The 15,164-nt window shown below is 42.5% G+C and overlaps 1 protein-coding gene across 3 annotated transcripts in view; it reads left to right on the forward strand.

Moving 5' to 3' along the window:
• The window catches only part of NSG2 (neuronal vesicle trafficking associated 2), a 37,613-nt gene extending 22,942 nt beyond the window's left edge, over nucleotides 1–14,671 (forward strand). For all 3 annotated transcript variants that reach the window (XM_026063421.1, XM_026063424.1, XM_026063423.1), the window contains 2 exons: nucleotides 12,288–12,398; nucleotides 13,945–14,671. In XM_026063421.1, coding sequence (XP_025919206.1) covers nucleotides 12,288–12,398; nucleotides 13,945–14,136 — 303 coding nt within the window. In that variant the 3' untranslated portion in view covers nucleotides 14,137–14,671. The remainder of the gene's footprint in view (nucleotides 1–12,287; nucleotides 12,399–13,944) is intronic.
• Nucleotides 14,672–15,164: the final 493 nt, after the last annotated feature.

Below are 15,164 nucleotides of genomic sequence, written 5' to 3' on the forward strand. Positions count from 1 at the left end.
CCATCTATGTGCACTGACAGAATAATCAACTGAAGAAATTTGTTCAGAGACTTTTTTTTTTTTTTAATTGATTTTTGGAGAGAAGAAGAATGTTAATTGTCATGCAAAACATGTCTAGAAATTCAAGTCATAAAGACTTTTCACATGAGTAAGGGTTTGTGGGGTAGACCTGCTGAATCTGAATTCTCTAAACCATTATATATTAGAGAAAGAAAGGAGTTATAGACCAGAAACTTCAGCTGAGCCTTTGCTATATTGTCACAATTGGAACCAAGAGCTTGGATAAGATTTTCATAAGGGGCTGGATGGAAATACCCAGTACACTAATTACAAAATATAATTGCARTTTCCATTTAGTTTGATTGATTTCTTACACTGTATCTTTGTCTTCAACAACACAATGTCATTATGTCTCCTTCTGGTAGGCCTGTTCTCCCCCTTCCCAATAAACCCTGTTTGCTGGGTAATTTTCTTGTCAGCATTGGAGGTGGAATGAAATATGCTTAAAGCCAGTTTGACTAATATAGCAAAAGGGACCTAATGGGATGGAGGGGGAAGAGATTTCAGCTGACTGAAGCCAAGGCAAAGTTTTTTGACTGTTGTGAAGTGCATTTTGAATGTTGCAGCCAAACCACAGAATGCTTAAAAAAAAAAAAAAAAAAAAAAAAAAAATCGGGGAAGTGAAATGCTTTACTCTCTCTTTTTTTTCCTTTTCTTTTTTTTCCCCCTTTATGTAATGTTCCATTTCTCCATTTATAAAGCAGCACAGGCTGCTGATTGAATGTTAAACAGACCTGAGCTCCCTCCTGTCAATACTTGCAGATTTATTAAGCCTGTTGGGCCAGATCCACAGCTAATGGAACTGGCCTCATGCCTTTGAAGGCATCATAATCAGCAAGATTATTCATTTTTGTTGTTTGTTTCAAAAATAGTAGCTTTTGTAAGTCATTCACAGGAATAAAGCTTCACAATTCTAATTTAAAATGGAAAAGCTTTGAATTCATGGGCTACCCAGGGAACGCTTTGATGGCCAAATCCCAGTGTGTCCTTGTGTGAAGCACCACATAATAACAGTAGTCTTTTTAAGAGAAATGGGTATACTGGACCTGAATACTGTCATATTATTAGCTTTATTTCTGGACCCATGATGGCAGGCATAGATGCCAAAATGCATGTGAATATGTTGACCTTCTTGAAGGAACAGGCTTTCAACTGATTTTTTATTTTTTTAAACTGCAGGTGCATGGACCAAAGGTTTTTTAATATGTGCAAGCCTGACCTTAGATTTCACTTTATCTAAATAGTTCATGGGACTGGGGAGAGGTGAGGGAAAAGTTATCTCGTGCCCTGGCATATAAACAGCTTAATTGTTCTGGGCATCTGCTGTTGTGATGAATGATGAGGAAAATGGTAGTGTCACATGTAAAATCAAAATTTAAAAAAGTGACTGGAGAGGCAAATAATAAACAGGAAAATATGCCTGCGGAAACACCATTTTGTGCCTTAGCCCAGTACATCAATACTTGAGTCTGAAGGTTTTGGTTCAAAAATTGCCTTGCATATAAAAGAAGGTAACTTAATAAAGCAATCATGCCTCATCTTTTCCTTCAAACCAGTCAGATCCTTAGCTGTGAGATGGAAGCTGTGCTTGGGTGGCTTTGCACATGTGGGCCCTCAGAAGGCCAAGCTTTAGGAGACTTGAGTGCTTGCAGTTTGGATGGGTCCTGCCAGAGGGTCTGTGATTATCAGTGGAGGACAAATGGTGGAGCTGGGTCTGAGTGTCTCATGGCAGGTCTCACAGGAAGATGGCCTTAAAGCAAGGAACACGACCTGCATTCCCTGAGTCTGTTGGTCATGTGCTTATCACTGGACCCATTCTTACTAGAAGTTCCTAATACTTTGCCAGCCTTAGGGAAATAGGAAGAAGGAAGATTTTGCATGTAATAAACTTTTCAAGTTGAGTTCTGGCAGATAAAGGGTAGGCAAGGAGACATTTTATTGATGACTTTATCTCTTATTCCCATCTATGCATTTAAAAAGGGTTCTTGATGAGCTGAGGCATCCATTGCTATGTCCCATGTGCAACGAACGGAGGAAATGTCACAGCCAAGTCATTGCGCAATGCGGTCAGAAGTTGCAGCGTGTCACTGATGAAGGGTTAGCTGTGGAGGTGATGTGTCTGTCTACCACAATCCCACTAWTTGAAAAACCATCTCAAATTAGTGATCTGGAAGGAAGCCTCTTCCAGCATGCTCTGCTTATGTTTTCCAAAAGCTTGTCCATGAAATGGTGTGCCAGGTGTAATTGGGACCATGGATTTTGGAAGAAAAGCACCATTACAAATAGGACTGCTGAGTCACTCCACTTGTTCTTTTTTATTTTTGTTTCTTTCCTTTTTAAAGTAACAGAGTCACAGAAATAAGGAGGGAGGACTTGTGGTGGTTGAAAAAGGAGAAAAAAAAAAATCTTTGTAGGAGGAGAGGAAAAAGTCCTTTTAATCACCTGTATGCTCTGCCAAAAAGGCAGTGTATTTGTTTGGAGTTCCTAGAAGCAATACYATAGCATCTCAATATACCAGCCTATTCTGAGCATGAGGGACCATGCTGGAGCTTACCCTAAGGGGAAGGGCTTTACACTTTAGCGGTAAGAGCTCAAAATTGGAGTGTGTTTGTGCTTCTGCGGCTTGCTCCTGTAGAAGCAAGTCATCCAGTTTTCTGCACAGATGACGTAGTATAAATAATCGACTTTTGCATGTCACATGTAACACAGCACATATTTGAAAGTGCTTGTTGTTAGCAGGCAAAAAACAGCTGTTTGGTCTGTCCTCCAGTGAACTTTTATTAAGGTATTAGAGGAAAGATTTCTTACGGCATTAAATGCCAGAAAAGAAAACAAAGCAAAACAAACAGAGCTTTTTATTTATCTAAGTGGAAATTCACTAATATTCAACAGTCAAAGCACCCTCATTGAAAATGGCATTTTAGAAATTCCGTAAGGAATGGGGGCTTGTAAACTGAGCCATGAATTTTCCATTCCAGGGTTTTGACTTGGCACAGAAAGACGTCATGCAGACCGCAGCTGGCACCAGGCACAGTTAAAAAGATCTGAGGCTATTAGTGCCTAAACAGCCACTAGAAATTATATTACATGATGGAGACTGGCTAATATAATTGAGCCAGCTAGTTATTGTGCACATAATTTAATTATTTGACAAATTGCTTAGAAACATGGTGTTCTTGTTCCACGCTCATGCTGCACTCACAGTATTACAAGGCACAGAGCAGAGGAATTGCTGGTGGGTACCTAGTCATCTCAGCAGACAGATGCTTCTTTTTAGATTTCCGAATGTGGAGAGGTTTGCTGGTGGAGAAGTGGCGGGTAAGAGCCAAAGGGGACAYGGCTGACACAATAAACTGGCTCAAAGATACCTTGTGCTGCTACAAGTGGGTACCTTTGGGACTTTAGGGGGACTGGGAGAGACGACCCTCTATTTTTCATGCCTCAACCCTGCAAGTCATTTGGACTTTGATTCCTGAGCTGTATGAGCTGAAGGGATCCCATGAAATAGTGGAGCAGATGTGAGATGTTTTCCCACTCCAAGACTATACCTTTCTCATGGACAGTATTCAGCACTCTTAGAAGTCAAGAAGAGAAYTGGGGCCAAATTTTTTTATAGTTATGGATTCTAAGATAAGAACAAAAAACTCCTTAAGCTTTGTGTAAGAAGCCATGTAGCTCAGAGAAGTATTTTCCATGGCTCTGAAGACTTAGGTACACAACTGAGGACATTTCCCTCTTACAAAACATCTCCTATAGGCTCCTTAAGAATCTGAAAACCATCTGGAATACAGCTGTGCTGTGATAATGAAAAACAAATCCTACATCTTCCTGAACAGTACCAAGCTATTATGAAAAATCAAGTGTGCCACTATTTTTTGGTTAGTCTGATCCATCCTTCCAAAATTCCACAGGTTAARTTGTTTCCAAAAAAATTAGCAAAACTAGATACTTATTACAGAAAGATTATTCTAAATCAGGTGTGAAATGCCATTTTCTAGGAAGTGCAGCCAGACCAGTTTTACCAGGAGAGCAATCAGTCTGTGTAAGAGGGCAGTGCGGCACACTGTTTCTTTGGCTGAGTCTGAGCAGTGGGGCAGCTATGCTCAGTGGTGTATTTCTGAGTCCTTCTGCCCCTGATCGATCCCAGTGACCTGCCAACCTGTGGCTCCCTCTCTGCCTACATGCCTAGGTTTTCTTACATTAGCAACCCAGATGCATATCCAGTGCTGATTCAGATGGTGGGGTGGTTCACACTTGGATTTCATCCTGGCGTATGGGTGGGAGGCAGCCAGGAAATACAGCAGGATCTGGGAAGTGCTCCTGAGCCTTTCAGTTTAGCTCTAGCTTTCTTGTCCAGATTTGATGTTGTCGATCTTAACATCTGATTGTCAGCTTGAAGAAGTTATGGGATGAACGGAAAAAAATTACTGTCCTCAATTTTTCACTGTAAAAATAAGTCCTTATAATGGAATCTTCTTGAACTTGTAGTGAGTGGCTCTTACAGCTGAAACCTTTCTACTGAGCAACAGGACCTCTGGGACTGGCTGCATGGCAAATTGATTGACGATTTTGTGTTTTTTCTTCTTATGTGCAAGTTAACAGCACTGTCAATGGATTGATAGGTTTCCAAGTGGGATGGTATTAGCCTAAACTATGGAAAAAGCCTGTCATTCATTGCTGTTACACCCTCCTGTGAAAATAATCTTGATAGAAGTTCTGCCAATTTTGTTTAGTACTGAATTTTCCCGCATTCAGTCTTTCTTCTTCTATAAAGAGAAAATTAAAAGCAACAGAATTTCTTATGGCTGAATTGCCTATGAAAGGTCACAAAATTTCCCAATACCTAGCAACACTGAATGTATCTTGGAGAACCAGACCTTACATCTGTGGTGGCATTGCTTCCTGACAAACCTGAATGCAGCGAGAGCATGAGAATACAGTGCAGGAATGGGCAGAGGCATCTGGCTTCTGAGATCCCCTATTCCCACCACAGCTGCTAAGATTAGAAAGACTGTGCAGAATTTTCCAGGGATTTTTCCATGGTAAATGATCTTTACCCAGGAATCAAACTCTGATCTCCTTCGTGGTAACACACAACTCTGTACACTCTGAGCACATTAACCCTTCTCTGGGTGCTGCTTGTCTGGCTGATTCTTCTATAAACTGTACTCATATCTTGAGCATATATATTGAGTGCTCTGAGCAGTGGGAAAGGTGTCCAGAGTCAAACATTTGTTTGCCAGGGTTAGAAAAAGCGCTTTYTTGATAGATATACAGTATAAGAAATCCCACCCATGCTAATGAAAAGCCCTGCACCAGAAGAGTTGCATGAATATGGGAGAGATTTTCTGCACTGTTTTCTTCAGATGGATTGACGGAGTTCATGTTATCTGTGTCATGAGAATTGCTCCACTTAGGCAGCAAATGGAGGGTGGTTTCGGACTCATGGGAACCCGCGGCCTGTGCCTGGTCCACAAGCAGCAGGCAGTTCTGGCTGAGCCCCACAGCTGGATGACTGCAGCTGTTCCCCCGAAGAGAGGGCAGCGCAGCGATCTTCCACGCTAATTTTAGGGAGTGGATAAGAAGGCTGCTGCCTGATTTTGAGCAGTGATAGCATTGAGTTTTAGTAGTGGAGCACTGGRATTATGGTGCTGTGTCAGACTAACTGGCCATCTCGCCTGGAAACCCATTTTACTGACCCAGTGCCAGATGTGTCAGAAGAATATGTGCAAAAGCCCASAACAGACGTTTCTTACCCCTCTAAAGCCACCTGGGCCTACAGGAGGTGCCTAATTACCACTGATTTCAGTGTCCTATAGGAAACTAAAGGGGACTCAGACACCTGCCTGCCTTTGTGGATCTGTGTCTGAATGACTGGTCTATGACTTCAAACAGGAGAACTCGRTGGGGGAAGACAGGGTTGCCCCTTTTATTTTGTTGAGTCCTAGTTTAAGCCATGTGGAGGCTCTTCATATGAATGTCTACTGCTTTTAGAGTCTTACTAAGCTCCTTCTGCTAACAATATTGTACAATGTAAATTTGCTAGATTAATAATGTTTAATTTCATAGTTTAATCATGTTTTGGTTTAGAAAAAAATCCTTTACGTCTTTAAAAGGTGTTGTTTCACAGTTTTGTAAGACGTCATCTTCTGTGTTCTGCTGTGAGGTAGCYTGCATTTGAGTGCCCATGTTATTTTTCCTGTAGCTGATTTTTTTTTACCATTTTTATGCTGAGTCCTCACAGTACGCTACACCATCAGCAGAGCCTGTGAACAAAACATAAAGGTAGAATGACAAGCCCTGACACCAGAGCTGTGATTATAAGTTATGTTCCTCCAGCTGGTAATGCAAGTAATATGTGGCTTAAGTTGAAAAAACCACACCCCCACAACTCACCAACGTGGGCTGGATGCAGAATAGTAACACAGAGCAGTCTGCATCTAATCCCCACTGGGAAAAAAAAATATTTGTCAACTCAGTTCAAACAGTGCATAAATTCGAGGGAACTGCCATCTGCTGACAGACCCTTCCCCCACCTACACTGCCTGAAAAATGTTCCTTATGGATATCTGCTCTGTGCAGTAGTATTCCCACCAACCTCAGTTCAGGCTCTGCTTTTCTCGTCTTCCTTTTTTTCCAGGTATTTCCAGAGAGTTCAGATTACCCGGGGCTCTTAGGCACTGAACTACCTCATTGATTTGTGGGACAGTCCGTACCAGCCCAAAGGCCAGCGCGTGTCAGCTCACTGCAGACTCAATAGYGCAGCAGGTTGTCAGTACTGTTGTCAGATCCCCATGTGCAAGTCAAAGCCCACACGGCTCAATTTTCAGAGGGACCAGGCACTCCCAGCTCTTGCTGACTTCCATGGGGAGTGAAGAGTGCGCATCCTCTCTGAAAAACTAACTTTCAAACAGAAAAATCTTGCCAGGGAAAACATAAGGAATAAAAATGTAGAAACCTTGAAATGGAAGTGGCTGTTAAAAGAATGCTCTGCTGTTTGGATGTGGCATTGTTCTGTTGTTTGCTTTTAAATAAGACTTTACACTGTACCTAGGGAGGGACAAAGGGAATTCTTGATGGAAAAAAAAAAAATCACAGGCAGCCATTTGAATTAAACACGGTTAGAAAGATATTTGGATGGATGCTACATGAAAGCCAGGTTAACAGGAACACAATTGCAATTAGATATCATCTCACTGGAGGAAAACCTAATGGCAACTTATGTCCTGTTGCTTTATGAAGATATGTCTGTTTTTATCCATGTTGTTGGGATAATGCAGCACGCGCTTCATCTATGGGAAAGGCGGGGAGGAACCAAGCCAAGTGCACTGTTGCTGATGGGAAGTTGACACAATCTTTCATTGCTGTCAGGGGCCTTAGATGAAGCCTTTTTCCATGTTTTGTGGTTGTTGGGGAGTTTTTGGTGTGGTAGCAATGTTCTCTTTTCTTCATTATGGCAGGCCACCCCTTTTAAGTGAATCTTTGGGCACTATATACGGCTTTGGGGATGGGGAGGGCAAAAAAAAACCCCTTCATTTACCCAGTAGAGCAGTCACACATGACAGATTCATGCCTGCAGCACTCCTAGATTTTATCTGCTCACTAAATTTTATTTCCCCTCTGTGAGTGTTTATATTGCTTAGAGACTGCCAAGGTTCATGTTATTCATAAAAAAAAGTGGAGGTTTATTAGGTATTGCATCTCTGTGATTCTTTGGTGTTTGAATGTTAATGAAGCTTTGTATTCTCTAGAATAGTTAGAGGGGTGGATCTTAGCTCTGGCTTGGCAAAATATCCGGGGGTGGATTTTTCTTCCCTTTCCTCTGGGTTTTAACATATTTGTGACATTTCATCCCGGAGCAATTTTACACTATGTATCATCGTGTCTAATATTGTGTCACGCTGTAATTTTGCAAGTGCATGAAAGGGCAGGAGGGAGGTGACAGTGGGCTCAATTACACCCAGGAGGGAGGGGAAGGCTCAGCGGAGGGACCTGCTCCTGGGAGGTAATGAATTGGGTGTCAGCACTTTGCTGGAGCAGAGCAGCAGAGCAGAGGGGAATTTATTATCTTTAGGGACTTGGTGGGCAGACAAGAGGAAAGGAACCAGTCTCATCACATTATTAATGGTCATTTCCATAGGCTGTGTGTGTACAYTGGATTTAACAATACAAGGGAAATTCATTCTAGTCCCAGACAGCTCAGTTCTTTCTTTCTTAAAGGATAAAGGAAGAGCTTGACCACTTTAGCTGGCTCAGAGTGACAAGAGTTGAAGGAGACTTTGGTGGCCACTCTTGGAGAAGGCAGCCAAGGAGTCATTCAGGGCGAGGGAGATATCCCACAGTCCAGGGGCTACTCCCTTTTCACATCCTCTTCTCTAGGCACAGTCAGCCCTGAGGGAGCCCTCTGGGGTGGAGGAAACTGATGCAGAGGGGGAGAAAAGAACAAAATAGATGCCAGGGCAGTAGGAATTATAWGTGCAGGAGGGTATGTGCGCCTGCATGTAGGTGGCTTTAGTTAGCCCTGCTGAGAAAGGTTGTATTCACTAAAATTGGCTAGGGGATGAGCAGCTTCTTAGTTCACAGAAACAAGAGGTGCTTCTGTCTGAGYGTCATTCTATGCATTCTCGGATAGTATTCTGTGTAATTTCAGTGCCATTTGTCTCTTCCTTTGCCCTGAGCCCTAGTTTGTTCTTTCGGGTTAACCCAAGCAAGAGTTCTTCATTCACTGTACATTGTAATTAGGGCAGAACAGCCACACCAGAAAGCTGAATGATTCTTATTTTCTGAATTTTTGGCCAGGACTGCTGTCTAAACATTGGTTTTGGTAGAGCAACATGCACATCTTGCTTTAGTGCCGTCAAACTAACCTTGAAGGGGAATTGTGGCATTGTCATCTTTGTAATGCTACTGAGATTGTTATCCAAGGAGCTGCCAAACCTATCATGCTCTTATTTTAAATGGGGAAGAGTTGATAGCCATTTGGCTTGTCAGAGCTGGGTTGTGATGCATCATATGGGAAAGTGGTCTTTTTCCCTGATCTTTCATTGGAAAAGTAGACAGTGTTGGCATACTTAATCCAGGAAGTCTCTTCTTTTTACTATTTTTTTTCAAAGTGACATTTTTGCATTTTTTCAGGTGTAATCTGACTTCTTTTGGGGGCAGAAACCATGGCAAATTCTGTTTCCATCTCTCTGGAATCCAACTGAGGCATCTTCCTCTGCAACAGTATAGAAAGGGAGATTGCTTCCTTGGGTTGGGAACCTATGGGCTATCATAATACCAGCCAAACTTTCCATTCAAACTTGCATGCAAATCTGCGTTGCTGGAGGAGAAGTGGAGGCCCTATTTTCTTCATCAGACTAGTGAAATCCATACAACTGTACTACCTGTCTACCATCTACCTCTTTAGTGCACTAGGACTCTCTTACACATGTCCTTTGATGAGATCCAGCAGTACATGCTTTTCCCTTTGAATCTGCCCTTTGCTTAATTGACCCCTTTTGCAGCAGACTGGGACTCACGGAGGAGGTTAGTATGAATAATTATGCTAAAAGGAGGGTCGGAGCTTCAGTGAACTATTCATCTCTGGGAAAGCCCATTAGCCCCAATGTTCTTATCTTTTTATACGTTATTCTAAAACATTCTGACTTAACAATGAACTTACGAATCTCTTCTGCTAGACGTAATCTCCATCCCTCTCTGTTTCCTGAGATTTGAACTGGATGTGTTGGGTCAAATTTAACAGTGGATGTAGATTTAACTTCACTCTTTCTTTTCCTCTTCCTTAAAACAGCCACCAAAATTGTAGCTCTGGATGTTCCAGCATTGCAGGTGGCATTGCCAGGACTTCTTTAGCTTCTGTCAGTAATAGTCCCAAAGCTCTATGTGTTTAGGATTAAATCTCACCAGGCAGCACATCTTTCTGCAGGACTGATGAGAGTCAGAAGTCTCTTCTTGCATTGTAAGCAGTTACAGTGGCCTCTTTGAGTCTGAGCAGCGACTGCATATCATATAGGTTCTCAGAATTATAGCTGCTACAATGACCAAAGCAGAGAATCAGAGCAAAATTCAATGTGAATCAATATTAAGCAATTATTATATCTTCATTGTTATATTACTAATATATAATACTGTTATATTAATAATATTAATAATATTTTATTGATGAGTTCTGAGATGTGCCCAAACTGCTCTTCATAAGCTGCTGTTCTCTGTCCAATATACTGGAGAAATTACCTCTATTTCCCCACTTTCTACCATCACCACTCTCCTATAAATTTCAGTGAAGGAACAGCTTCTACCTTTACGTACTTAGACACCCATATGAAAAAATAAAGATGATTATGACATAACTGTAACAACAAAAGCGTGGCTGGACAAATAGCTGGATAACTAGATAGAGCTGAAAAATGTGTTGTTTTTCCTTGCTAGGGCAGTAAGTGATAATTACTGCCTTTAGTACATGTAGATGCAGCCCCTAGATTTTTTTTGGGGGGGGGGGGCACTGGAGGATTCTTCATGAGGATGAGAACATCCCTGGGTTGCATGGTGTGGCTGCATGCATCATGCGTGCAGGCATGGGATGTTAGCCAGGGGCAGGTGTGCAGTACCTGCCTCTTCATACCATTGCTGTTCTCAGTTGAGAGGTCTCAGCGTGACCAGTGGTTGGGGAGAACTTGCAGCCCAGGACTGGGCTCCTGGTGCCCTGGTGGGAAAGTGGAATTCAGGAGCAAACAGACTGAGGTGGGGGGAAGTAAAACCCCTCATTAATCCCTATCCTACAGTAAACTCACACCTGGCCTCAACCTTTTGCTATAGGAATTTCATTAATGTAAACTCCCACACTGGCTCACAGAGCACAAGAACGTTGCAGTCTCTTCCCAATGCAGGCAAACATGTTGCCCATGCAACAGTTTTAAATGTTTACCCTATTGCTGTACTTGCCCCATTATCTCAGTGAGTGAGTTCATTTGATTATGAACTCCAGTTTGCATGGTAGCACTTGAGCCCCAGGGATTACGCTATTTTTTATGCCAATCCAGATTAGTGTGAGACAGCAGCCTCAGCAGAATGGGTTGCTGTAATTTAGGCAATAGAAGTACAAAGCCTTTTACCCTGCATTTGCTGAATACCAGCTGGGACCAAGAAAGATTTGGGGAAGGGGAGGAGGGAGGTGGGGCTGATGCTGATGCAGATGTTTGAACTATAACATGCATTTTAGTGGAACTTTGCTGATGGAGCAAATATGAACTTGAGCCTCTCCCTAGATGAACAAGAGTGCATTTGGGACCCTTGCTCATTCCTTAGGGAGGATACAGCTCAGCTAAAATCACGGATCAGGGGCTTAGTCCAAACATTTCAATGAGGCCAACAAGTTCATTTAATGGAGACATGGATGTTTTTTAGAGAAGGGAGCTGCAGCAAAGAAACAAAACTGTTCAGCAATGGGAACAGCAGTTTGGGAATGGGGAGGGGAGGAATATTTGAGCCACAAAAAGCTCATTGTGTCAGGTGCCTCCAGCACTGGCATCTGGGAGGCTTGCAGAGACAACGGCCATGCCTGCAGCCTGCCTACTCTTGGACATACTGCGGGATATGCTGGCTGGCCTTTGTCAGTAGTTGTGATATTTTCCTTTTACAGCTTTGATAAATAGAGAAGGATTCCTTTTCTACCACCCTCCCTTTCGCAAGCTACTCAAGGCAGAATTTAACCTTGTAGCATCAACCAGAAAGCACAACAAGGCATGTGTTACAAAGGCTTTATCCTTCGTACTTGCTCACCTACCTCTGCTATCAGAAAACCAAGATCTTGCCAGGGCTGTAAGGCAACCTTATCTGCACAGATGGGACCACGCGTGTGGACTGCGGGTGGCTGCTGATTGATCCTGCTGGGCTAGCAGATGATGCTTTTTGGTGAACAGCTGAGAGCATGGGAACACAAAGCCTCTGAGAACACCAAATGCCTTAGCAAAGCCCATAAATTCGCAAGGGGTTAAATGCAAGAATATGCATTACCGAAGGCCTACGGGGGGGCAGGGGAAGAAGCGATGTCAGAATTCAGGGCTATTGAATATAGCATTCATTCAATTACCATGCTTAGTTAAGTACTACACAGTGGAGTGAAGACTGCAGTCTGTTAGGATGGATGTTACTATAAGTCATTTAATTATAAGGTTGCTCATATGCCATTTTAACATATGTAGAGTAATATTATCCCTCTTTTGTAGGTCACTATCCTCATAAGTCTGGCTCTTGCATTCCTTGCCTGCATAGTGTTTCTTGTGGTATACAAAGCCTTTACTTATGACCACAGTTGCCCAGATGGATTTGTTTATAAGGTAAGAAACTTCAGACAGATGAATTGCCTGAGATAATGATAGACTCTAATTGACTACATGGTTACAGTCTAGTCTGCTTTTTTGACCAGGCCAAACAGAACATTTGGCAAGAATGTGTTGAAATGGGAAAAGTGTTGTGGGAAATGTGGACTTGCATCTGCCTCTGTCAGCTACTGTTACATTGTAATTGTTGGGATTAGCATTTGGTGAACACTACAGACAGATGTTCAGGAACAATCCCTCATATTTGTGAATGGATTTATTGCAGCTGGAATACTGCGTTTGCTTCCCACACATTCAAGAGACTGAGGTTTACTGGCACGCATTTTAATGCAAAGCAAACGCCCAGAGTGCTGGCACATGTGTCCTTTCTGAAAGAAATCCAAATTCACCCGCATAGTACACTTTTTGAGGTGCTTTTCAGCCTCCATCAGGAACAAAACCATATAACTTAATTGCTTAAACCCTTTTATCCAGGGGGTTTATATCAAATATCCCCAGAGAAATTTTTGCCTGGTCTGTTGACATTTAAAAGAAAAAAGTTTGCAAAATAGTTCACTGACAGCTGTGAATAAACTCATAAACTCACAGGAGTCTTGACTACATGGGGGATAGTCTGTGAGCTGGAAAATAAAGTAAGCACATTGGTGTATTAGTCATTGAGAATTATTCTCTATAAGTGGAGCTGGGACTGAATCATGAATTTCAGAATCAGATCCAAACCTGAACTTCTGAAAAGATTAAAGGTTTTGGACTCAGATTTTGGCTAGTAACATTGAATTGGGAGTTGGGTTATCTCATGGTTTAATAATAATTGCTCCTGAGGCCCTTTATGGCCTTGATACTACTTCCACTCTGGTCCAACATTCGTTACTATTTGATTGTTCTTTTATAGCTATTGCGAAATGAATTGTTTTATCTATGCAGTTCTTAGCATACAAGTGTCCACACTAGAGCAGAGGAGACTCATTGGCAGTGACCACACAGACAAGAAGCTCTGAAAAGGGCTGGCCAGTTGGGCTACACTTCCTACCATCACCTCTCAAGGTGGTCATCCTACAGGTCAGAGATATCACACTGTAACAGAGCAGCATGTAAGCAGCTTACTCTGCCTCTGCCAGTCCTCTACCTGTCTGAGGATTAATTCTGGACTTCACTCTACAGAACTTGCAATCCAGCACGTAATATGAGCAGCTCAACACGCTCTGCAAGGACTTCAGCAAGGGGCCTTAATCTCTGCATGCCAGTAATGGACTGAACTAGTCAGATCTTCATTTTACAGTCCCTGTTTCCAATCCATGAACGAATCAGCCTGCAGTCAGGGTTGCCAATAGCAACAGGTTTTGAAGGATGCTGACCGAGTCTTATCCGAGAACTTTGTGCATTCCCACAGCAGATGAAAAGCGGTAGGGTTTGCACAGACACGCTTACTGCAGCAGATCTGAGTCAAACATCATCCTTGCAAACAACTGACACTGAGATTTTCAGAATGACCTGAGCCTGATGGGACCTCTATTTACTTCTCTTGCTCTCTCCCTCTTTCTAGCATAAGCGGTGCATCCCGGCCTCCCTGGATGCGTACTACTCAGCACAGGATTCAAACTCCCGGGGCAGATTCTACACTGTCATCAGCCACTACAGCATGGCTAAGCAAACCAGCTCCCGGTCTGTATCTCCCTGGCTTTCTTCAGGATCGGTAAACCACGAAGCCAAGGCTGCCAAGACAGAAGGTCATTAAAGTTAATGAGTGGTGATGGGAAAGTGGGAGGGTGGGGAAAAAACACCATGTCTATACTGCATTGCTCTAGTTGAGAGAGGGCGCTGTGCTAACAGCATGATGAGAATAAATAAAACCCAAGTGCAGGAGTCATCTTAATGGATATTTCTTTTCGTGCATTGTTCTTGTTGATTTGTAACCGAGTCGAGCTCTTGTACAAAGGCATGTTTGATGTTGACTGTACCTTATAATGTAAAAATATTTTTAAATCATTGCTTAACTATTTGTTAGAAAAAGAAATTAAAAAACAAAAAAAGCAAATTAGATAAACAGCCAGAGAGGATAAAAGCAGCAAAGAGAATCCCACAAAGTTGTATTATTGCTGGAAAGTTGTGACATGGGTGTAACATGCAATGAAGGAATAGCTGAAATCATTTTGAGAGACGGGGTAGAGAGAACCTGTTACAAACCACATTGCAGTGTTGTTTAGCTTGCCAAAGGGCGGGGGGGGGATGCATTTTGTTGCAAATTGAATCCAGTATCAGCGTTCATTTGCTGATGGAGAAATACATGCATCCTCTCCTCCCTCCAACACACACACACACACACCTGTGCACAGAGGCCTAAGTAAATCCAGAAAGATTTAGGCATTTGTAACAAGCCGTCACTGTGCTGCTGTTCTTGGGTGGGTTTTGCAGATCAAGTCCTGGTTGGTATTTGGACATAGCACAGGGTGGGAGCAGAAAGAGGCCACCGTAGTGAAATCATGAATATATTTCCTAGCATTGTGTTGGAAGACAGGAGATCAGAGCTTTATTTCTGCTTCTGGCACGGCTTTCCTGTAAGACCTTTGGCAAGTTACGTGAGTCTTCATCCTTTGGAACGTGCATACTGAGGGTCACCATGAGACAAAGAAATCTCTTTATGAAATGAGGCACCTCTCAAGCATGGTAGTAGTATGTCAACAGTATTAAGCCTCTAACTTCTCAGCTCCTAATTTTCTCCTCACCCATCAAATGGGGATGCTCCTGCTTCTCTCCTTCAGCTTC

The sequence above is a fragment of the Apteryx rowi genome, unplaced genomic scaffold (assembly GCF_003343035.1).
Source record: "Apteryx rowi isolate R43461 unplaced genomic scaffold, aptRow1 scaffold_2, whole genome shotgun sequence".
Classification (NCBI taxonomy): Eukaryota; Metazoa; Chordata; class Aves; order Apterygiformes; family Apterygidae; genus Apteryx; species Apteryx rowi.